The sequence below is a fragment of the Macadamia integrifolia genome, chromosome 8, assembly GCF_013358625.1.
Source record: "Macadamia integrifolia cultivar HAES 741 chromosome 8, SCU_Mint_v3, whole genome shotgun sequence".
NCBI classification, from domain to species: Eukaryota; Viridiplantae; Streptophyta; class Magnoliopsida; order Proteales; family Proteaceae; genus Macadamia; species Macadamia integrifolia.
Genome location: NC_056564.1, coordinates 8,784,043 through 8,808,905, shown reverse-complemented (window position 1 = coordinate 8,808,905; position 24,863 = coordinate 8,784,043). Strand labels below are relative to the sequence as shown.

The following is a 24,863-nucleotide window of genomic DNA, read 5'->3' as shown; positions in this document are numbered from 1 at the left end:
AGAAATTGGATCCTTCGACTCTGATACCAAGTTGATGGAAGGCCGGTGGGGGTAAAGAAGAATCCCTTAGATGAACTCGTAGTTGCAGGAGAGAGAGAAGATTCACACAAGAAGGGGGGGGGGGAAGAATCGCACACTGCTCGCAGGCACTCAAACACTAAATTTAACTAATTCTTCTATTCTTCAACCTCTCTTCTAATTGAACAATTACATGCATTTAAATAGTAAAAGAAAACCAACATTAAAATGAAACCTACTCTAATTTGGAAACTCAAATTCATTGGTAACTAAATCCTAATAACTATCTCCTACTTAAGCTACCAAATAAAAAGACTGCATGAAAATAGAGATGAAATCCTAAAAGATCCTACTAGTCAAAGACCCAAATTGGATCCGGTTCAACTCTGTCTAGATACCCAAATGGATTTGGATCAGTCCATGGGTGTGAATCTACATCACTTAGGTTATGCTTAGGACAAATTCATTTTATGGGTTTGTAGGGGGGTTATATTTGGGACTAATTCGTTCATCAGGTTGTTCTTGACTGTTTACAACTTTTCCCAACTCCCCATAACTCTACCTTGCCCAACCTACCCAAAGTTTGGGCAGCACACTCTAAGCTATTACCTTTAACTCATAAATTAGGACCAAATGTAAAAATCGAACCCTACATTTTTGATTGGATAGATTTTTTCTTCATCCATGTGAAGAGATTTCTTGATTTTATTGCCATCAGATGGGACTCTAAGGGCAGAGGTGGATTTCATACGATAAGAGAAAGAATGATGGCCCTTGATTCTCTTCACCATGGTTGAAGAAAATTTCTTCTTCCCGAGTTGGGTTGGCAGAGCGGATAATATATATATATATATATATAGATTTATTGAGGTCACAGATTCTTTATATCCTTTGTTTGTTTTCTAATAGTTGAATAGAAACTCTTAAAAATGCTATGCCTCTTAGCGTTGTAAATATCATATTTTTATTCTTTTCAACCATGCTAGTCTTTTCAATAGTTGCCTGGAGCAGTTTACTGTTAACTATTATATGTTTCTTTTCATCATCCTTTTGGAGATATAAATTTATCTACAAAGGCCAGAAACTTAATTTAATCATTGTAAAATCAATTTCTTCACAACTTGCTTCTACCATCTTCCCTAAAAAAAGAGACGTTATTGCAGCTTGCAATGTGGCCTTGAAATTTTGAAGATACTAAAATTTTTTTTATCATTAACTGTCAACTAAAGATAAAGTGGACAAAAGGTTTCGTCCACTGCTCGTGATGGAAATTTCCCTTAATAGTCAGATGTTTCTGCCATGTGGAGGGGTGATTTGATCTATCAGATGGTTGAATATCTATAGGGCATCCTCTTGATAGGCCACGTGCCAAATTTATCGACTCATCTCATGCCATCATGTATTGATATGTACTGGATGTATTTGTTCAATACGTATCAAGATTGTCTATATCGATATGATATATTATTGATACAAAAAAAATTCTAGATAGTACCGATACATTACTGACCAAGGTTTTGAATCTCGGGTCGGAAACAAAATTTAGGTCAAAATTTCAGAAACCTAATCGAGACCAGGTTTTTTTTTTTTTTAGGGGAGGCTATTGCTAGAAATTTGGGCAGAAATTTCCTAAATACTAGGTTTCGTCTCAGGTGTAGTTGTCAAGGCATTGCCTAGGCGTCCAGGTGGCTTAGTTGGGGTCTGGGTGACTGTTGCCTTATTGCACTATCGCCTTACTGGAACGCAACACTTATTTATGTCAAATATCATTAGGTAATTGTTTTTATATTTTTTTATTTCATTTACTTAAGATATTATTCATAAATAGGAAAATAACCCTCTAATTGAATCCAATAAACATAGTTTAAAAATCAAATTCCAAAATGATAAAAAGTCGACCCTTTTAGTCTAGGAATGAAAACTGGTTTTTTCTGTTATAGGGGCGATTTTCAACTTTCAAATGCTTGGGTTTTTTCTCAATTATGAAAATTTCATAAATCTTATCATGGTAAACATTGCTAAAAATCAAAAGTGCAGTAAAATAATCTTTTGTTTTGATGTCCATAAAGTTATTTTCATTCAGGCGATTTTAATAGCATTTGCGCATTTTAAAGTAAGTTTCATCGGAACTTAATTTTGTCATTATGACTCAGATTTAAGTAATCTGTGACTTGTTGGAAAGCTGGTTTTGTGCTTTACCTAATACAAAAATTCTCATTTAAAAATAAAATCATTTGACTAGTCAAACCTATTAGAGATAAAAAAACATTTCTCTAAATGTTAATTTTTGATGATTTAATGTAGATTTTTGATGACTTGATGTGGCTTATTGTTGATTTTTGATGACTTGATGTGGCTTAATGTTGATTTTTGATGATAAAGGTATATTAACATACTCAAAAATAAAAATACTGTTAGTAAAGAGGGAAAATGAAAAATAACACTTGGGCGACTTAGGCACCTTGTCGTCTTATCATTTAGATAGCCCTCCACTGCCTTGGTTCGCGTTGGCACCAAGACAACTATGGTCTCAGGGTCCACCAAAACCACCAAAATGTCCAAAATTTTGGTCAAGATTTTCAACACAATGAAACATGGTACTGACACAATCCGATATATACTGCTACAGTATCGAACGGACAGATACAACACAGATGCACTCGGTACACAGGTTGCTAAAACCCAAAGATCCCAATTCTTAAAAAAAGAAAACTTCTTCCTACTTTGATTTTTTGGCCAAAACCTAAGTAGATCCCATCTACACTAAAAAGTGGCCTAGGATGAGTGACTAAACAAACTAAAATTTGCCCTAAAGCTTGTCAAAGTGGAACCAAACATCAAAGCAATGGGATGAAGTAAGTTTAAAAAATAAAAATTTCTTTTTGGATTTTGGTGTTTTCTTGCTTGTTTTTGCCAAGTAGTACATCTAAACTGGAAAACTGCATAGATTTTGATTATTTTGGATGATTAATGATCCATAATATATAATTATGTTTGTTGCTAAGTACTTATCATGGTTTTAAGTATTAGTACGTATTGTACCTTATTGACCATTTCCGATACGATACTACTGATATGATACATGGAATTTTTTAAATCCTTTTGTATCGATATGTATCCTACGATACATACTGATACGTATTGATACACCGATATGATATGATACACAACGATACGCACTGATGCATACCGATACTCTATGGAAAATAAAAAATTGAGTTGAAATGTACGTTTTGGTATGTATCGACCGATATATACCATACCGATACGGTGCGCTACAGTTATATAATGAAGGTTTTTTTAGGGGTTTTTGTTCCAAATCTGCTGTCAGCCATTTTTTCTCTCTAGCTAAAGTGGAAATCAAGGTTGGGAATAAGGATTTTACATTTATGGGACAACTACAAACCTTGGATTCTTAGTCTGATACCCTCAATTTAGTGTTTATACATAATACATGTTATATATAGCTTTTTTTTTTAACTATTTTTTTATGCAAAAGTGTATAAAAAAAGTGTTTCCTATCCATTTATGTGCGTATCTTTAGCGTATCTCTGATACGATACGATACCCTCCGATATGTATCTTAATTTTGGTTGACCGATACAGCGACCGATGCCGATACTTTAATCCTTGGTACTTATTATTAAAGGTTATATACTTTAGGTTTGTTTAATATTTGACTAGTAGAGTAGTAGTGTGGTTAATGTGTATATGTTTCATATGTGATTTAATACTTAGTAGTTTGGTTATACTCACATATTGCTTGCTTGGTTTGGACCTTTAGGGGTTACTTTAATAATGTAATATGCAAATAAATTTTTCCTTTTCAATTCTTCTTGCTTAATCTTATTACTTATTAGTAGGTTTGATATTGCACTTGCCAATGAAGAGCTGAATCAAATAGATGTTGTCAAGACAGATTTTTACAGTGGTTGGGTATAATTATTTATACCTTTCTTATGGTGTATAATGATTAAAACAATTAGTTTGCATGTATAATAAGCATATCCGTAGGCATCCCACTTATTACCTCTCACCCAACTGCATCCCACAGCACAACAACATAGACATCTTCTTCTCTCTCTCTGTCTTTTCTTTTTTCTTTTTATTCAAACTCAATTTATCGGCTGTATATAAGCCCTTCTCTTTATTTATAATGCCAATCGGTTACATCAATTGTGGCTTCTTTCTCGTGTAGAAAGAAAGTCCCTCTTGTCCTAATTTAGAAACTAATTAACTAAGAATTAAAGAGTCCTAAAATTAGAAACTTCTTATTACATAAAGCAAATCTAATTAAAATTGGAAACAAATCTTCTTAATAAAATCCCCCACCTAAGGAAGGAAACTTCCTAAGATCTTCAAAATATCCCCTCCATATAAAGCTGGTCAATACTAATAACTTCCCCAATTAACTGGCAATAATCTTCCCTGGTTATTCTCCAATCTCTCCACATTGGTTACTACTCACTTGGGGTGCTGTTCACATGAACAGTAAAAAAACTTTTTTTTTCCTTTCCTGAAGTTTATTCTCAGTCTCCTTCTCAGGCTTTGATTTGCATCAACTCGTCTCATCTTAAAAAATACTCGACCTTGAGTTTTGTATAACTTAAGGACAATCTTGGCATGTTGCACATCCAGTTTTAGCCCTAAACAATACTCTGGTTGGTCGCAGGTGTTTGGAACAAAATCTTGGAGTTGTGGTTCTCGTTCTTCAAAAAATTCAGGCGGCATAATGAACTTGAGGTGATCAAGTTTAAAATCAGATTTGTCATTGACCATTGTATCCACGGGAATTTCGTTGGTCACATTATTGATCTCCTCTTCAGACTCTGGTGCAATGTCGATCTCGTCGGGTTCTTCTTGGTGGTCGTCTACAGTCAATGTGACTGTTGCTTCTTTGATACTTTCAACATAGACCTCTTTGGGAAGATGATGTAGGGGGTTCCTAGGTGACTAGGTCTCCTACAAGATCAACTAACTAGGTAGGGTTAACTCAAGGGGCTTAGGTAGATAGGACCAAAGAAACTCAGCAAACAAGATTAAGCATGCAAGATAAAACGAGACTAATAAACAAAGTAGCCAAAAGCAATAATAATCTAGACGGAAAAACACATAAATTCTTACTTAAGTTTCAAGTGGGGACATGGGGAAGGGAACAAACGACATACGAATGTTAGGTTCAGCACAAATCAATCTAGACACCCAAATTAGATATGCAAACAATCAATGTCCTCTAGCAACCAACTAAAATAGAAAATCAGCAAGGGTTCTTTGGAGATATAGCAGTGACGAAACAACTTAAAACAACCGGTAAAAATAGGTATAAACAAAGGGCAAAGGCTGGCTTCAATGTCAATGGGCTGCAATATATAATAGGGATTAATGGAAGTGGGGAGGGTTTAGTTTAGTGTTTTACCATACTGCTGTTCAGATCTGAGGAGAAAAGAAGAGTTCAAGGTCCTCCAAAATAAAGAGATGCAGTCCACCTTTAGTTGATGAAGACAAGTCCAGCCGATTGTAGAGAGATCAGCACCAATGGAGAGTAAACAACAACCGAGAGTAGCAGCAGCCGAGGGTAGCAGCAGCAGTGATGTAATGGCAGCAATGTGTGGCGGCAGCAGTGTATAGCAGCAGTAGTGATGTAATGGCAGCAGTGTGGAGCAGCAGCAGTGAGGTAAGGGCAGCAGTGTGTAGCAGCAGCAGTGAGGTAAGGGCAGCAGTGTGTAGCAGCAACAGTGAACATCGAAAGGGGAGATCAGCAGCAACAAAAACAGCAGCAGAAAAATAAGAATGAAAAGAAAAGAGAGGGAGGCGAGAGAAGAGAGAAGAGAGAAGAGAGAAGAGAGAGCCGAGAGGCTGAGAGAAGAAAGAGGCGAGAGAGAAAAGTGAGAAAAACGAGAGAGAGAGAGAACCGTGAGAGGGGTGGGGGTTTGTTCTTGGATTTTTTTCAATTAACATTCATTATTCAACCGTGGCCTAAGCCATTACATAAATATCAATTTAGTTACTAAAAATAAAAAGAGTCAATTGACTAGTAAATAAAGACTTCCTAAAAACTAATCAACTAATAAAGTAGTTTCCTAATTAATTAAAAGATTAACAAGGAAAAGAATATACTACAAATAAACTACTAAACTAATAACTAATGGGGCCCACAAGATCTTCTAAAATCTGGAAAGAGAAAGGGACTCGATCCAGCGTTGGAATGGCTGGATCGAGCTTTCCTTCTTTCTCCTTTTTTCTTCTTCTTCCTTCTTTCTCCTTTTTTCTTCTTCTTCCTTCTATTCTTCCGGCCACAAAGATGGCTGCTTCTTCTTCTTCTTCTTGCGCCTGTACACCTTGATGTCCCCATCAGAAGACTATTTATTTCCTGCTCTACCCTTTTCAAAAGTTCTTTTGTCATGGTAGCATCCTTCAGAGGTGGACGGTAGAGGAGACCGAAATTGGCTTGAAATTTTTTCTCAAGAGCAGTCACGCCGCCTGATAATTTCATTACTTCCTTGTAGAGATTGTTTTTGCTAGCCATGGTAGACTCTAATACCAATTATGTAAGATTGAATCACAAGTGACCCAATCCTAGGTATGATCTTTGGTACATTTAATAAATTTCAGATTCAAGAACAAATCAGAAGAATAAAACAGAAAAATAGAGGAGGAAAGAAGAAGAAGAAGGGGAATAGAAGGATAGGTTTGGATTGAGCCTCTCACTCTCTCCCAGGCCTCTCACCCACTCCTAGGCATCTCACCTAGGGCCTCTCACCCAACTGCATTCCACAGCACAACAACATAATACAACATCAGCCATATATATATATTTTTTAATTTACTATCAAACTCAATTCATCGGCTGTATATCGGCCCTTTCCTTTATTTATAATGCCAATCGGTTACATCAACTGGGGCTTTTTTCTTGTGTGGAAAGAAAGTCCCTCTTGTCCTAATTTAGAAACTAATTAACTAAGATATAGAGAGTCCTAAAATTAGAAACTTCCTATTACATAAAACAAATCTGATTAAAATTGGAAACTAATCTCTAGTTAATAAAATCCCCCTCGCAAGGAAGAAAACTTCCGAAAAAAGAGCAGTAATACAAGCTGTCAAATCTTCTTTATTCTTCTCCACGTTTTGGCCATGGGACCCATGAGATCTTCAAAATGTCCCACCTCCATATAAAGCTGGTCGATGACTAATAACTTCCCCAATTAACTGGCCATAATATTCCCTGATTATTCTCCAATCTCCACATAACAAGCTGCCAGTGGGACCCATATTGGTTACTGTTCACATGAACAGTAAAAAAACTTCCCCCCCCCCTCCTGAAGTTGATTCTTAGTCCTCTTCTTCTCAGGCTTTGATCAGCATCACTGAAATTCGATTGTAAAACTCAGAATAGAACAGATTCTGAATTCAATAAACAATTTTATAAATTGATGTTTTGTCTGATCTTCAGTAATCAAATCGCTAAACTGAGATCAAGTGAAAGCTAAATTTGAAACTAGAAATTGCTCAAAGTGCAGGGCAAGAAACTAGAAGTTCTGACCTGATATGCAATTTGAAGGAATAGAAGATAGAAAGACAGGAGAATGATAGCCAATCAGGAATCTACCTGATTTACCTACTGAATCCACAGTAGAACTATATTACTGAATCCACAGAAGCACCACACCTGAATCCACAGATGCTCCTCCTGAATCCACAGAAAAACAAGTCTGAAATCCACGGACCAAGTAGCAGCAAAGCTGCTTCTTCATTAAAAATTATGGTTGGGGGAATAGCCCCTTTACATGATTTGTATAAAAACTGACCAGGAAAGGGAAGAGAAGCATAAGTCTAAATTGTCTAAAAACTCTCCAATTGTGGGCTGTAATGGCGAGTTCTGTCCTGATTCAAAATTCAAGTAAAAGTTAAAATAATAATAAAAAAAATTTCCTCCAATCAATATTCAATAGTATTGGAGGTGACCTAATGCAACGAAAACTGACTTAAAAAGGGAAATCAACTTAAAACAGGGCTGGTTGCATGGATACCTAATCCAGCATAACACCAAACGTTAAATAACATTAAAATAAAGAAGATAAAACTCTAAAAACAACACCACTATTCTGTTGTTTAAGGAGAACCAGAACTCCAAATTTTGCAAGACAGAAAGAACCAGAAAACTGGTTCAAAATTGGACCAGATGGAACCACATGCTATTCTGATATGTTTCCTACTATTTATTCTGCTGGAATTGCCAAAATTTTGCATCACCTGTTTTGATGGTGATTTGGGAAATTTGATATGCGGTATATTAGAAAATGATTTTAATATCCATCAAAATAGAACCTTTGAGCATGTGGACATCTTGGCTTTTGATGGGTCAGATGCTGGTGGACAGTAGGATTTTGATGAGGTTTGACAACTATACTCTTAAGTTGGCTTCTTAGTAAGGTTTGTCAGGCTTTTGATGGGTCAAAGGTTCGTGGAAAGTAGGACTATGATGACGTTTGATGGAATGGGTTCTTTTAGGTGATTGAAAATAGAAAGTATTGGAAAACAGTCTGAGGGTCATTTGATGGGTGGATGAAGGTTAAGGTTGTTGGTAGCAAGCTATGCTATCAAACTGATGATGATTTGGTGGAGATTTAACAGTTGAAAGAGCTGATCGTGAGTTTGGAGAAGCTGCTGTAATACTATGGGGGGAAAATAGGTGGTAGAAGAGAAGAAAATACATAGAAGTCTGCCTAAGGTTTGACGATCCACTTTCATATAGAGCCTGTGAATTCACACTGAAATCTTCTTTCTTTGTTGAATTCATGTGGCTGTACAAGCCAATGCGTTCTTACTGTTAGGGCACTCAGGAATGGAGCATGTGAGAGAAAGAGGAAGAAGAAGAAGAAAAAGAAGAAGAAGAAGAAGAGAAAAGAAGTTTAAGAAGAAGGGGAGAGAGAGAGAGAAAATCGCACAAGGGGGGGAAGAAGAAGGTCACACGTCCTTATTTTGCACCTACCGGGGCACCAAAACAGTTCATGAAATCTATTTTCAAAACATCCTTAACAAGTTGGGTTACATGCCCTTATATAATAAACTCTGAAATTGAAACTTCCTACTAAAATCTAAAACTGGAATAGCAACTCCTAATTAATTCCTAAATCTTAGACTATTAGAATAGAAACACAATAAAACTAAAACTGGAAATTTCTACTTGTCTAATAGCTACCACAAGATAACCCAAAATGAAAGATTACATATCTTCCCAATTAGAATAACTCAATATTTCCTAAATAAATTAAATCCTAAAATATGCTACCGTTCCCAAAAATCCAACCGGACCCAGTTCGTCTCGGTCGAGATTACCAGACAGGTCAACCCGGTTCAGCCTTAATTCTGCATCAGATCCATAAACCCAGTTATACTTTTCTATTCCCCAAATATTTTCCAATTAGAAAAAAATAATTTAATAAAATGAAGGAATCAATCATTATTGATACTCCAACTTCCACACACTAAATTATTTTCTAAATTTGTCCTCATTTTCAATATGGACTCCAAGCTTGCATCAGTGTGATGATGGGTTTCTTGAAATGGTCTAACATATTGGAACAGCCCAGTGGACAGTCTTTAAGGAACAGAGGGAGTAATTACAATGCTGCCACTGCAACACAACCACTTTGAACATATCTCCCGGTGTGCTGGATCTGTAATGAAGTGTTTTTGACCGCATATAGACATTGAACTCCATATAGTGAATTAAAATTTAACCCAAAGGAACACTGTACATGGTCCCAACAGATCAAAATCCCAGAAGAACCTGCCGTAACAGTATCAAAACTCCTAGGTGTTTTGCTCCATGTAAGGTTTGTGATAACCTTATTGAGTTGCTAAGAGCCTGTTCTGGCTAATTGCAGTATATTGTTTTAGCCACATCCCACATGTACACTTCTTAAAATCTATCCAGTGACATAAACTTCAATCCTGAAAGACACCTTATGTGTGTCACATAGGTCAAAACCCCAAAAGAGACTGCTGTAACAATTGCAAAAAACTTCTTGTTTTACTCCGCTTTAGGTGTAACTACGTTTATTGAGTTTCTACCAAGAGCTCTATCGTGGGTAATATCTATATTAAATATGAGAGCTAAGAAAATGAAATGGTTCCATGGGCAGCTTACAAATTTCATTATTTGGCTCTGTTGTAGTTTATTATAGTAGGGTATATCCAGTACCATACCAGCAATATTATTGAATAATTGAATGCAAAATTTTTTAAAGCATGCAAAATGTGGCTGTGTCTCAACTCAACACAACCGGACTTATTCATCCCTATTGATTGTGGTTGGCCTTTGTAATCCTGTTTTTCCATTCCACTTATTATGGCTGTACAGTGGATAATATCAATTTATACTTTGTTGCAGCTGTTCATAGGCTGGCCTCTGATGTAGTTCAGGTGAATCTGAACAATATCAGAGCAGGCCTTTAGCTGGCCTGTTCAAAATTTAGCAAATGCTAGGCTGAAGCGCAACTCATGTGCTTCTGTAGCTTATTGGTACTAAGTCTTGTTTGTATAGTACATTGTGAGATCCTGGAACACATTCAGTTCTATACATTATTGTCATTTTCTTATGGTAGTTACTGAAGATGGAAGTTCTAATATTGCAGTTTGGTTTTGCAGATATTTGTGGGTCTTCATAAGCTGTTAGGAAAATCAGTTTCTTTGGGCATGGATAACTTAACTTGGACACTTCTGAAAGCCACTAAGGATGATAGTTGTAGTCTTAATGCATCCGATGAGGAGGCAATGATAGAGTGTCACAGCAAGCTCAATGTGGCACTAGCTGTAATGCATGAGTGTTTCGAGCCTATTAAAGAAAGTCACAGCAAGAGAGATCTTTTTGAAGATGTTATTTTCTGTAAAGGGTGAGATGACCTTTTTTTCCTTGTTGGTTATTTTCTCAACTTTTCTACCCTTCTATCTTGTGAATGGTACATTTGTTGTCCTTTGCCTCCCTGTTACATAATTTAGAATATTGTGCAAGTTACATCTCGCACACCCTTCAGTTCTAACTGTTCTTCCAATTTCTTCTTGAATGATTTGAACTGCAGAACTGATGCAGGAAAGTCAGGAATTTTGTGACTCAATTCTTAAATCTTTTGCCTTAGAAACTTACCAAAAGAGGAGTTAGCAATGGTTTGAGTTGTGAATTCATGGCTAAAATATTTTAGCTTTTAAGGTGGGGTGTATTATCACAATAGCCAATGTGATTGGGGTTCTATTTTTCGTTGGCAGTTAAAAACTTTTATGTTTTCTATTGTGATGGTAGTGTTTGACTGGTCATCATATTCGTGATAGTGATGTTCTGTTTTGTGATACATGATGCATGACTTATATAGATTTTAAGCTTAGTGGACAAGTTTGAAGTTACATGTAAATGATCTTAATCATGTGCATTATATGGTCTCTTTTTCTGTGATCTATATTTATCCTTCTTTTATTGTTTGTCTTGGAATATTCGGAAGGATATACGGTTTTATTGGTTTTCAGTGTTGATTCTGTATTTTGTGATCTGGTTTTCTCGTAGATCATCTTTGGTTCTTATATACAATATAGTACTTTTTCTTTTTTTCTGCCTTTATTACCAGATTCAGTTAGTAGGAATGCTAGAGAAGGGGACATGGAGGAGCAAGGAGGACAGAAGAGTAGGAGACGAAGATGGAGGACTATTGTAGTGGGGAATGTTGAAAGAAGAAAGGGGAGGTTTCTTTTCTTTCTTTCTTTTTTTGGTAGGGTGGGGTTGTACCTGCTTTGATGTTCCCGTTGGTGCTCCATCTTTTCATGCTTCTCTCATAAACATTTAGGAGGTATAAAACTATAAGAGGGCTCCTGGACCAAAGTGAAAGCTGACTAAAATTTATTTTAAACCCAAAAATTAACAATCCAAGGTTTACAATTAAAGATATAGTTTCAACCTTGGTTTTTGAAAATTTCTCCTTTATAAAAGAAAATTGATAAAATATGTTAGACTTCGGGCTTATCATGTTTATGTTTATTTCCTTTCCTTATATGATAGTTGCTAAAAGAATAAAAGTAAGTCATATTGTCATAGTATGGTTTAGAAAATATTTGAAAAAACCTATATTTCTCCTTAGTCATCACAATCTTTGTTTTTTTTTTTTTTTGGTATCTAAATTTTGACATCTTTTGTCCAAGTTGAACTCTGATGCTCTCACAGGCATCCTGGTAACAATTTTCAAAGACCTTTATATTTATTCTCCTTTTGTTGTTTGATGATTTGGAGTATTCATAAGGAGAGGTGCATCCAGAGTGTTGTGTGATTGGCGGATTCGATTAAAGCTTATAAGGAAATTTTATACGACATTCATACGTCTAGTCATGATGTATGGTGCGAAATGTTAGGCAGTTAAGAAGCATCATATAGATAAACTCAGTGTAGCTGAGATGAGGATGTTGAGATGGATGTGTGGCAAAACTAGGGAGGATATAGTGAGGAATGATCCTATTAAAGCTGATTTGGGAGTAGCTCCAATACATGAGAATCTTCAAGAAAGTAGTTTGAGGTGGCATGGCCATGATCAACAGAGGCCTTTGGATGCTTCAATACAAAGGAGTGATTTGATTCAGATTGAAGGAGCTAAAAGAGCTAGGGTTAGACCTAAAATGACTCTAGGAGAAATGGTGAGGAAAGAAATCCATAGCTTAGGCCTTGTATCAAGTATGACCTAGAACAGAGATGATTTTTTTTTTTTTGAATAGAGATATTGGAGAGTAAGGATCCATGTATCTGACCCCATTTAGTTGGGATTAGGCTGAGTTGTTAATGCAAGACCAGACCTGTACAATTACTAGACCCAATCTTGCAGCAGGATCCAAATAAAACAGCCCAAAATCTTAAAAAGTCAATCCAAAATGTCAACCATCTCAGATGAAGGTCAAACTTCAATAATCGATCACAAACAATGAGAATAGGTGTCCTTCAAAAGATAGGAGAGTTTCGATAGCCAGATTAAAAGTAATTTGAAAAAAACTACTAAAATCTGAAAGTGAAACCTGAAAATAAAGAAAATCTAATTACTCCCAATCTATGAATCAAATCTGGAAGAAACTTTGACTGAAATCTCCTTTTCAGTAGCTGAACACTAAACCCAAAGTATTACTTGAATCCAAGGGTTGGATTAAAATTAATTTCAAAATTATCAGATCTGAAATAGCAAAGTTGCAGAAACAAGAGATTTTCAATAGAAGCAATTCAAAGTCTCAGAACAGCCTGAAACTGGGGTCGAGTGGCATTTCCGAGTGTCCCCTTGGAACCCAAAAGCAACCGCTAGTTGTAAAATCAGTGATCTGTAAGGTGTCCAATCAACAGAGTGTACCAGTAAATAGGAGTTGATTAACAAAACTGAAATCACCTATAGATTCGAGATTCAGACAACTCAGCAACCTTAATCGACAGAGGATTTTAGATCAATAACAGTTGCAAAACCTGATTGCAGGGCCTTGAATGCAGAGACTTTAGATACTCCCCCAGCAGTACATCAGTGACTCAACAGCAATGAAGAACCATAGCAATATAATCTCCATTGAATGTATGCTCATATGAATAGAAGATCAGCACCAGATAGGAATTGATTGAATAGAGAAGAAGAAGAAAGGGAGGAAAAAAGGGTGGGGGGTAAAAGCCTCTCTCAGGCTAGGGATTCTCATCCAGCTGTCTCTAACAGTTTTTTCTTTCTTCCCATATTTTAGGTCCATTAAAGTGGCTTGTTACAAAAACCATTAAGGTGGCCCATTACAAAGAAAACCCATAGGATCAAAGGCCCAACACTTACATAACCCAGCCCAAGGTTTATTTCCAATAAAATAAGCCCATTAAGTGACTTATCTGCATCGGTTGTTGTATAAGGAGGACAATTTTTATTGTTTTCAAAAGGTAGACCTTGTGATTGATATTCTTTGCTAGAAACGATCCTGTGGTTCTTATGTATATTAAATGGGGTAATAACTTGTGTCAAATATAACACCAACCCTCTTTATTTCTAACAATGGAAAAAATTCTAGAGAATTACAAAGAGCATTAAACCCCTTAGGGTCCGTTTAGCAACTGACACTTTCCTTAAAACCCATTATTACAACATTCCCCCTCAAGTTGGTGCATAGATATTACATATGCCCAACTTGCAGATAATCGGATGAAACATCTTACTAAGACTTTTAGTAAATACATCAGCCAATTATTCACTACTGGGAACACAAAAGGCACAGTGAAAAGACCCATATCCAGCTTCTCTTTGATGAAGTGTCGGTCGATCTTCACATGCTTGGTTCGATCATGCTGGACAGGGTTGTCAGCAATGCTAATGGTAGATTTGCTGTCACAAAAGAGCTTCATAGGAAGGGTGGTAGGGACAGCCAAATCTGTGAGAAGACCATGAAGCCATAGGAGCTCACAAATGCCATGTGCCACATTGTCGACTGACTCCTGCTCCAGTGACACGTCAACCTACTCTCCCTCGTGGAATTATGTTTCCGTCATTTGCTTCGAGATATGTGCCACCTCATCGGTTAGAGATTTATAAGGGTATATCTTGGGAGCACAACCTAACTCGACTCGACGGAGTCGAGTTCTTTTAAGACCAGGAGAGCTGATGCAGTTGGGCGATGGATTTAGAAAAATATCTTTTGATTTGATTCCTTGTTTGCTTTCCTTTTTCAGAGTTAGGATTTAGTTTGGTAGTATTCTTATTTGGGTGAGATTTTATTTCTATTTATATTAGATGCAATATTTGTTTCAGTTTCAAATCGGAAAGTAGGTTTATTTTCAATCTTTAACTAGAGTTATTGTTCCCAACTGAGAATTTGAATTGAATGAGATTGACAGCATATTTTGGGTGAAACTATGGCTGCTGTGAACTGTTACTCTCTTGTTCTCCCTCTCTGAAGTTCTCTTCTTTGATCTTCCCTTTTTTCCCTCTCTTATCGTCTTCCCCTTGCTGTCTCTTTCTTTACCTGAACATACTCTGTTTTTGGGCGGTGTCTGCAAGCTAACATATCTGAACCCAGGCCCCTCACATCCTCAACTGTTGCGGCGGAGACTTTGGTAGGCTTGATTCTTACGTTAGGGCAATCTAAACCCTAAGCTCCATCCCAAGCTCGTGCAAGTCGAAGGACCGCAGAACTGAAACCAGAACTCAGATCTGAGTTTTCTGCCATGTTCAGGTCTCAGGGTTGTGTTGGAATTTGTTGCATCTTCTTCTGATCTGAAAGTGGTTGGAAACAAGGGTGCTTCGAATCTCGATCTCTCTTCCAAAGTGTTGGATCAATTGAAGGCCTGCTGGGTGAGTTCCATCAACTGAAACCAGCAAGGTTTCTGCTATCTGGTTAGTAGCGTGAGAAGGAAGAAGATGACCTTTTATTCTTATGTGTCGTAATTAATTATATTTACAGTGAAACCCTTCCTTTCTAAACCTGTGTTCTAATATTACCCTTAACTTTGGTAATTCCAGAATATCTCTCCTCTTCTACTTTTCTATTCCAGTTTGACCATATTATCTATTTTCCTCTCTTTTAAGTGCTTAAGTGTTCCTGAATTTACAAGACTGCCACCATTTATTTGAAAGCTGGTTTAGTTGTTAATTGTGGGCCCATAAGCGATCCAAGTCTTATTTTTGGAACCCAGATCGGCATCAATATACCAATGAATTTTAATACAACTGGAGGTCTATTGGGGCTAGGAGGATTTTACATCTCAGTATTTGTATCCAACATAATTGTTTTGATTTTATGTTATGGATATAAAATGTCTCAATTGTGACCTTTGGGTAGCAATCAATGAGGTTCAAGAGGGTGGTGGCTTGCATAATGATTCAAGAGTAATCCAAACTGAAAATTGCTCTTATCTTTGTAGTGATCTTTTTTCTTGAGAAGTAGCAATTTATTAGAATAGCATAAGGAGTGGCATAAGAAGCCTGCAAAAAGTGGTAAATTAGTTCTGAACTAATATACGACAACAAAAAAGATCCATTCATTACGGCAGCCAATGCCTCAATGGAAAAACTCCCAAAACAGATTCCAGGAAGATGATCCCTTAGCCAAATCATCAACCATCTCATTAGCTTCTCAAAAATTCCATCTGGAAGAACAATTAAATCTGGTTCAAGAAGCTGAATGAATCTCGTGATATGTGTGAACTTCCAAGCTCATTTGAAGTGCAAAACATCAAAGAATGAAGTTTTTGAGATTTCTTGTAATTTATATTTATGCCCAAGTCGTGAAGCCCAAGAAGGAAGCTTAATTCGATTAAGTTGTAGACTGGGATGGACAATTTAAAGAAAGAAGTTCTGTTAAATTAGACTTGTGGTGCTTAATTGCCTTTTTGATTTGGTTTCTTGAAAGGAAAGGTTAGAGTAGTCAGAATGTCTTAAAGGAGTCTTAGTTTAGGTTGATTAGGTGTCCTTTTGGTAAAAGAGATGTAACCCACTGTTTATTTGGATTAAGGAATGAAATTTGGTTTAGTGGTCAAGGCAAAGATTCTCTGCAGAATGGCTGTGATGTTCATCAGGTCATGGCGAACAGAACTTTCTATTCTCTTCAAATTATTTATTTCAAAATTTTCCTGTATATCATTGCAGTTATTGGGGATTCAACAAGCGATTCTGAAGAGATTTCAATATTTTTTCTTATTCTAGTTCTGGTTTTCATCGCAATTAATTTTTTCCTATCAGATCAAATTGATTAAATCATTCTGAGCACAGTGCTTTTCTGTATTCGATTCTTGAATCTAAGCCTTAATATCTGATCTGTTTGGTAAATTAAGAAAGTTCTGTTTTGGGAATCAATTGATTGTCTAAAATTGATCTCTGGGTGGTATTGGTAACCTTAGCTCTCGCACTTGACCAGTTGAGTGGGAAATTTCTATTCTATATTTAAAAAGAAAGGATTCAATAGGAATCTAATCAGGCTCCACGATTTGGTTTATGCCCAATCCTGATTAGCTGACCGGCTTCTTGAAAGTTCTCCTTCCTGTTGGTCCCATTACCTGCAGGCCTATTAACCTGGCTGCATTACCCTCCCAAAAGAAAAAAAAAGAAAAAAAAGAAAAGAAGACTGTTCAATTACCTGCAGGGCCATTAACCTTCCCACATCACCCCTTCTAAAAGAAAGAAGAGAAAAAGAAGAAGAAGCTGACATGGAGACTGGCAAGCCTTTATAAACCTTTGAGTGAAAAAAAAGAAACAGAAAGGAACTCCACTCAATGTGTTGTAAAGAGTTATTGGACCTTTCTCTCTCTCTCTCTCTCAACTAAAACCTCTCTAGTTAGTTCCATGGACTTGGTCCACTCTTATCTCAATACTATGTGATTTCTAATTGTAATAGTATAGTTTTTTTTTTTCATCTCCTCATCAGTGTATTGAACACCGTTGCCTATGTTCCTAGTATTTGATGTTTACACATTTGCAGGTCGGAGCTGAACCGGCTGAATTTTCGTGGATTCTATACTGTGCTTTTAGGAAGGAAGGACGAAGTTATTTCTGCGGCTACTTTTAGGTCTGCATTCACTAATCATAGTGGGTTAGAACTTTCTTTATGTTCTTATTGCATTATGTTAATCTAAAACATTATTTTTCTCTTTAGGGTCTATGGTGAAAAGGTGGCAGAAGTACCCCTCATTGGTACCCGTGTCCAGTACCGTCGACTTGGGATGTGTCGTCTCCTTTTGAATGAACTCGAGAAGGTAGTATAATTAATTACTAGCTGTTATAGCATCTAATCGGCCTGCTAACTACATTCACAACAATCACAATGGAGAAAGAAGCTCAGTAATCAGAAATTTAATATGTATTGAATTCAGTGATTTATATTTCTTCTCTCCTTGATTTTGATCAAGATTGAGTGCAGTAGTAGTCCCATAATTTCCTCTTATGATTTATGATTGGTCCAAACCCTGCTACTAGACATGTTGTAAGTCAATGATGGGTGATCAACAGCACCATTGCAGCAAGGACCATAATGTATTGCGTGTGTAATACCCATTTCTAATTTTGTCCACTGGTCCTAAGCCTCATTTGTTTGTAGCATCGAAAAGCATGATATTTGGTAACTAAGGAGGACATAAATGGAAAGTAAATTAGATTTAGTAACTTGTAGAAAAAATAGAAAGCAAGGATGGAGAACATGTTGTAATATCACATAGGAATCAATTAGCGAATGCCCTTCAGAACTTAAATTCGATGGAAGGAATAATTTGCTAAAACCAGCACTATTACTTGATCTGAAACTTGAAAGAAGAAGAAAACAGAAAGAATTATGTTAAGACTCACCTATCTGTGGAGAAGGAATCCCACCAACTCCAGCCTTGGCATCCACCATGGTTTCCCTACTGCATCCCACAGTATAGTAGTGAATTCCACAGGGCGATGCTCTGTCTCTCACAGAACTCACATGTTCGAGGCTAAATTTTTTCTTAAAATCGTTGGGGTAGTGTGATCCCCTACTCTTAAATAGGAAAGACCTATGTATGGTGTTAAAGTTTATGGTCCTATAGGAATCTTGGAACCCTATTGGACCCTTTGATTTGGTCTCTATGTGCTTGCGGTAGTCATGGTTAAAGTATCTCCGATACCGATATGATACCTTCCAATACGTATCTTAAATTTAGCCGACCGATACGATACACACCGATACGATACATGGAATTTTTAAAATCCTTTCGTATCGATATATATCCTACGATACATATTGATATGCACCAATACACTATTGATACGTACTGATACTCGATGAAAAATATAAAATCGAGGTGAAATATACGTTTCGGTATGTATCGGTACGTATCGGTGAGTATTTGTATGTATCGATCGGCACGTATCGATGAGTATCAGTACGTATTGGTGAGTATCGGTATGTATCGATCAGTATGTATCGGTGAGTATCGGTACGTATCGATGAGTATCGGTATGTACCGATACAGTATGCTATGGTCATATAATGGCCAAGATGGGTATTTTTTCAGAAAACACGATTTTTAAGGGGTTTTTGTTCCAAAGTTGCTGCCAACCATATTTCTCTCTAACTAAAGTGGAAATCAAGGTTGGGAACAAGGATTTTACATTTATGGGATAACTATAAACCTTGAATTCTTAGTGCGATACCCTCAATTTAGTGTTTATGCATAATACATGTTATCAATAGCTTTTTATAACAAAATTTTTATGCAAAAGTGTTTAAGAAGATGTTTCATATCCATTTATGTGCGTATCTCCGATACGATACGATAGCCTCCGTTATATATTTTAATTTTGTTCGACCGATACGGCGACCGACACCGATACTTTAATCCTTGGCGGTAGTAGTAGGAAGTTCTCATGATAGGGGGTCTGTCCCTATCGTGTGAGTGGTCTAATTAGTTAGATTCTGTGTGTGTTATCCTAAGTAGTTTTGTATTAGTCTAAGGGGTCCTTATTACGTTGTAATTCTGTTTTCCTTTTTTTATTTTTATTTATTTTTATTTTTTTTGGTAATCTAATAAAGTAAGAGTCAGAGACAGAACAATACACAAGCTCACTTGCTGCACTGTTCTTCTCTCTCTTTCTTTACCTCTTGGTACTGGTTTGTAGTTACAGAGTTCTTCAAGCTACATGGTATCAGAGCTCCAATAACGCTCTCCACCGATTCTGGTTTTGAGTCCTTTTGTTCTTCAGTTCTTTGGTTGCAGGAACCTTATGCCGCTTTATTGGTAATTCAGATCCTAGTTTCCTTTTAGCATGATGATAAACTAAGGGCCATATTATCTATCATTGTTGTTCATGGAGGATTGGCACCATTAGAATATATTGAAATCATTGAGCACAACTTTCCAGACTTGTGGCAGAATCTGGAAATTTTTTATTTTTTTTGGGACCTGGTTTGATTCTCATCAGGCTATCGTCTTCATCTTCTATTGGAGTAAGTTATTTATATTCCCCTGCTTGACATTGGATCTCCGGTTGCAGCCAATCTCTCCCAGTTGATCTTCCTCAGTTGCTGATCTTCATATAGAATTTAGGTACTCTGTTTTTGGACTTAATTTCAGCCTTCAAGTTTCTGCAATTACTTTTGATCTGGCCAGCAGATCAGATTGGCTTTTTGTGGCATTATTCCCACTCTATAGAGGTACACTCTATTAATCCTTGGAGCTAATCACTCCCGCGTCGTTGGTAATTTGATTTTTTATTTGTTCTTGCAGTACTCCTCCTTTATCTGTTATCTTTGAGATTTAGTACTCAGATCTTGTTCAAAGATCTGAATCCTATTACAGGACCATATACTTTAACATATGGTTGGAAGATTCACTTACAATTTAAGTCTTTATTCAAAATAGAAACAATTCTAGAACTCGAACAATATAGGAACTAGGGGCTGGAAAGTTGGACACATGTTCAGCCTTCTGGAAACACTATTAAAATTTAAAATAAAGTATACAACTTGCTAAAATAGAAACTAACAATTATCCTATATAGGCCTTAAATTTGGGCTTGGAAAATTCACCTATTGCACTCTCAAAATTAAACATATCGGTCCATTTTTTGATCCAGTCCAGTGGAATAGTTTGCGGCTAGCTTCTTGTTCCCTCGAACTGCATCATATAGCCTATCCCTATCTGTGTGCTATGCGTCGCTCATGTTCAATGGTTCAAGAACACATTTCAATATACCCCCTCCCCGAGGGAAGCAGATAAAATTTGACCCAGTCAAATTTCATAAACTTGTGTACAGGTCACTTTTTCATTTTGAAAGACCATGTGTTTTGGATGCTTCATATAATCCAAACTTTTGCTTGGATGTTTGGATTGGACTTAACAATGCTATAAGCTGACCCAATTGGGTAGTTGGGATGGTGTTGTATCTCTATGCCATCGTTTAAGTGAGTACACAAATGTATGGACTTGGTGGTGTAGACTTCATGATTACAATGTTATTCCTTTGTTGTTCTTCAGAAACTCATGGAATTAGGAGTTGAGAGGCTTCTTTTGCCAGCTGTTCCTCAAGTGTTGCATGCATGGACAGCTTCCTTTGGTTTCTCCAAGATGGCGGATTCAGAGAGATTGAAGTTCTTGGAGTACATTTTCCTGGATTTCCCGGACACGTCAATGTGCCAAAAACTATTAGCTACATCAACAGGTAATCCCCCAAGCCCCCCCCCCCCCCCCCCCAAAACAAAAAAAAACAATGAAAAAGAAAGAAAAAGGAAAAAAAAAAAAAAAGTATTCTTGAAACACAACCACCATTCTTCTTCAACTATCAGATGGACAGTCATTTTGTTTCTGCCTGCTTAACAGGGGACCAAAATAAACTTGGCAGAAAGCTCAGCCAAAGTGATGAGAGCATCAAAGTTGATAAGTACGGCATTGTTCCTGGAGCAATTCCAGCAGATAACGTGGAGCAAAAGCAGGAGTATGTCCCACTTCTCTCATTTTTTAGCTTCTTTCTTTCTCAAAGATTGTAAGTGATAACACCTTTTTTTTTTTTTTGGGGGGGGGGGGGTTCGTTTTGAGTGGGAATATCTTCATCCAAGAGCTTATAAGGCATATCTTGTAATGATCTGGCATAAATAGATTTTGGGAAATATTCGGTGTGCCTGACTAATGCTATGCAGGCAAGCAGCATCCAATCTCTGCTTCTGCTGCATATCTGATGTGTCAACACCTGCTGAGGGATTCACATGAATCACAACAGCATACTGCACCTTTGGCACAATGTGAAACAACTCTGGATTCAAAGTTCTAGACTGCAGTGGGTTCAATTTTTTATGAAGAGTCATCTTTAAAAGGATGTTAATCATACAATGCAATGATCCAGATGTTAGGAGATCATGGCCAAAATCTGTGGGTCTAATAGATTCTCACATACATATGATTTCATTGGTGCCCCATTAATATCCACCATATAGGTTTATCCATCTGAGTGGTATTGGCATGATGATGGTAGTGCTCCCCCCACCTTTCCTCCCCTACCTTACTGCAGTGAGTTCAAATTTGTAAAATGAATCTTTTGAAAAAAATAATATTGCTCATACAATGCAAATGAACCAAATACTAGATGATCATGGTCTCAACTCTCAATCTGTTAAGAGTGATGCATGAGTGGAGATTAAGTGGGGTATTTGACTGTCACTAAATTCAGTTGCATTCTGTTAGTATTTGATCATGGTCTCAACTCTTTATGGTTTAAATTTATACATCAGAGAGAAATTGGATCAGATGACAGTAGGGCTGCTGTTTTATTCATCAAATTTGTTTGGGGGAAAGTATAAAAAGGAAAAAAGATAAATAATTCTGGGGAACAGTTTTCACTGAGTGGTGGGACACATTGCTTGGTCCAGCTTGGATCTGTGGCTGCTATATGCATACTGTCAGCTTAGATGCAAGAAAAGGTGCTTAACAGCCACCGCGCAAGTTGTGTGCTGCCGCCCATAGGCTTGGGGCCACGTTTTTGAGCTTTTCAGAATTTGGTGTTCTGTGTTCAGTGCTAGTTGCAGTAGAATTTGTTTTAGTATCTAATATATTTTTTATTTGCAAGTACACCAACTTCCAATAGGATTTAAAGTTCGAGTTCATTTGGTCTTGTCAATCGAGAAAGACTGTCTTTTTTGTTTCTTTTTCAGGTTTCAAGTTAGGTTACTATTCCCAATAGGAGTTGGGCTAGTCTGGGGTCATTAGCTATCTAATGCAATTCTCAGAACTGTTTGTTCAGCCTAGCAACAGTGAGCTCTGAGCTTTGTGGATTCATCGCAGGAAGATTTTCTCGATTGATTAGGCGTATTCATACTGTTTGATCCATCTCTTTACTATTACTCCTCAATTATCAGAACTGTTGGTCACATGTTCAAAACTTGTAAACAGCCTCTTCTGTGAAGCAGAGGATAAGGCTCTGTCCAGGCCCTGCTGTAGCAGGAGCCTTGTGCACTGGGTTGCTCTTGCTCTCAGATCTACAGCTTTCCAGCAACCAACTATAATCCATCGGCTCATTTCTTTTTCCATTCCCCTCTCTGCTGAACTCAATTTGGCACATCATCCTAATATTTGACTGCAGAACCAGCAAATTTATTAGAATTGATCGGGTGGATTTGAGCTGTTTTTCTCACTTTTTGTCTACCAATGTTTTTCATCATTAATTCATTTTCATTTCCAATTAAATTAGATTGCAGTCCACATTCATTCATTAGTGTTCAGCATTCTTTCTCCAACTGCACCATCTATCTCCCTTCTTACAGAATGCTCAATTGCAGTTTCACTGTATCCTGATATTTCTGAGATTAGGTCTCGTTGGACCAGATTTATTATTTGTTCAAAGGCCTGTATAGTGCTTTGATCTTCTCTGAGGTGCATCTTCTGATCTCCATTTTAGCGTTTAGGGGGGGGGGAGCAGTTGTCACAGGTCAATTCGTACCAAAATTATTAGTTCAAAGAAACATTGCAATAAAAACCAATTTATCCAGGCCGTTAAGGTAACCTAGTGAAGACCATTCAGGTGCCAGTCAGTAAGGCTGAACATATACTGAAGCTTCGTGGGTCCAGATTTTTTCTAATTCATCTGATTGCTTGCTCTAAGCTTTCACTTGGATGAGATATTCATCATGCAAGCCATGAATGAGCATGATCAGAAAATTGCGAAGTTTCCAAGGTCCTCATTAGATTCACCTGCATCCATTCACTGCTGAGCTCGAATCTCCCCTCACCATTGAAGAACTTGACCTGCAGTCTTGATACTCAGTTGCATTTTTTTTTCTTTCGATATGTAACATCTTTTTTGAGTAAGAAAAGTACAGAGCCCCAAACTGGCTTGCGAAGCCTACTGAAACATAAAAACAGAAGGAACAAGTACGGAAGAGAACAGACGATTGGTCTGCCAATCCCTTGCCTGGCTGATTGATCTGCTGTGTTATTTGTGTCAGACTTGCGAATGAATGAGCAGTTCACCAGTGAAGCAAGGTGATTCATGCTACATGCATTACTTTATTGGATAATACTAAGCTCAGTTTTCTGGGTGAAATCTCCAAAGGCCTCTTGAATTTTGCTTTGGTTCTTTTAAATTATTTTATTTCATATTAGATGTCAGGAAAAAAAGCATCATTTTTTGTGTTTCTTATTCTCTTTTCGTTGTTGGTATTTGAGTCCTGTTTCTAGTACAAGTAGTGCGGGGAAGGTCCTTTCCTACACTTTTATCAAAGTTAACCACAATGCCCTGGTGGATCATACTTGCTGGGTGTTTTATCTATTCCAGTGTTGATAGACATGATAAAAATTGCTATAATGTTTCTGCTTCTGACCAGTGGTGGTCTTTCCAGTGTTGTTGCAGGCAATGGCAACAATGAGCGTGTCTTGATCGAGACAGCTCCTATCCCTTTGGTAATTTATTTTACCAATTCTGAATCATCCACTATTTTATCATAGGTAGCATGTCTTGGTACTTACTCTTAAAGATACTAACCTTTCAATGCATAAAGCAGATTACAGAATCTATTAATCCTGAATCTAACCAGAGCCATGGTGAGACCAGTGGTGGGTGCTCGGTAAATAAATTCACTGAAAGAAAAGAAGATGGAGGCCTTCATGGTAGCTGCCTCAAATATTATACACGGAGGAAGATTTAGCCAGAGGGAGCCATTCTTTCTTACAGACACAAACAATTGGTGGCTGTTGCCCTTTCTGAGCTCTAACCAGTGCAATTAGCTGAAGAGTATCAGTTTAGGGAAGTAGGGAAAAATGGGGGTGTGGTGTCGGATGTCTCAAATTACTGACAGTTTATTTGTTGATAAGTATGGGCCAGGATTGTGCAGTATTCTGTTGAGACCCCCGGGGGGGGGGGGGGGGGGGG

The 24,863-nt window shown here is 37.2% G+C and overlaps 1 protein-coding gene across 4 annotated transcripts in view; it reads left to right on the top strand.

Moving 5' to 3' along the window:
• LOC122086021 overlaps positions 1-24,844 on the top strand; it is a 30,474-nt gene extending 5,630 nt beyond the window's left edge. For 2 of the 4 annotated variants that reach the window (XM_042654691.1, XM_042654693.1), the window contains exons 5-11: positions 10,669-10,913; positions 17,470-17,556; positions 17,644-17,743; positions 20,984-21,167; positions 21,326-21,440; positions 24,334-24,394; positions 24,496-24,844. In XM_042654691.1, coding sequence (XP_042510625.1) covers positions 10,669-10,913; positions 17,470-17,556; positions 17,644-17,743; positions 20,984-21,167; positions 21,326-21,440; positions 24,334-24,394; positions 24,496-24,639 — 936 coding nt within the window. In that variant the 3' untranslated portion in view covers positions 24,640-24,844. Of the gene's footprint in view, positions 1-10,668; positions 10,914-15,072; positions 15,390-17,469; positions 17,557-17,643; positions 17,744-20,983; positions 21,168-21,325; positions 21,441-24,333; positions 24,395-24,495 lie in introns of those variants that run through there. The other 2 variants (XR_006142311.1, XR_006142312.1) reach the window with 2 other exon arrangements.
• The last annotated feature ends 19 nt before the right edge of the window (positions 24,845-24,863 follow it).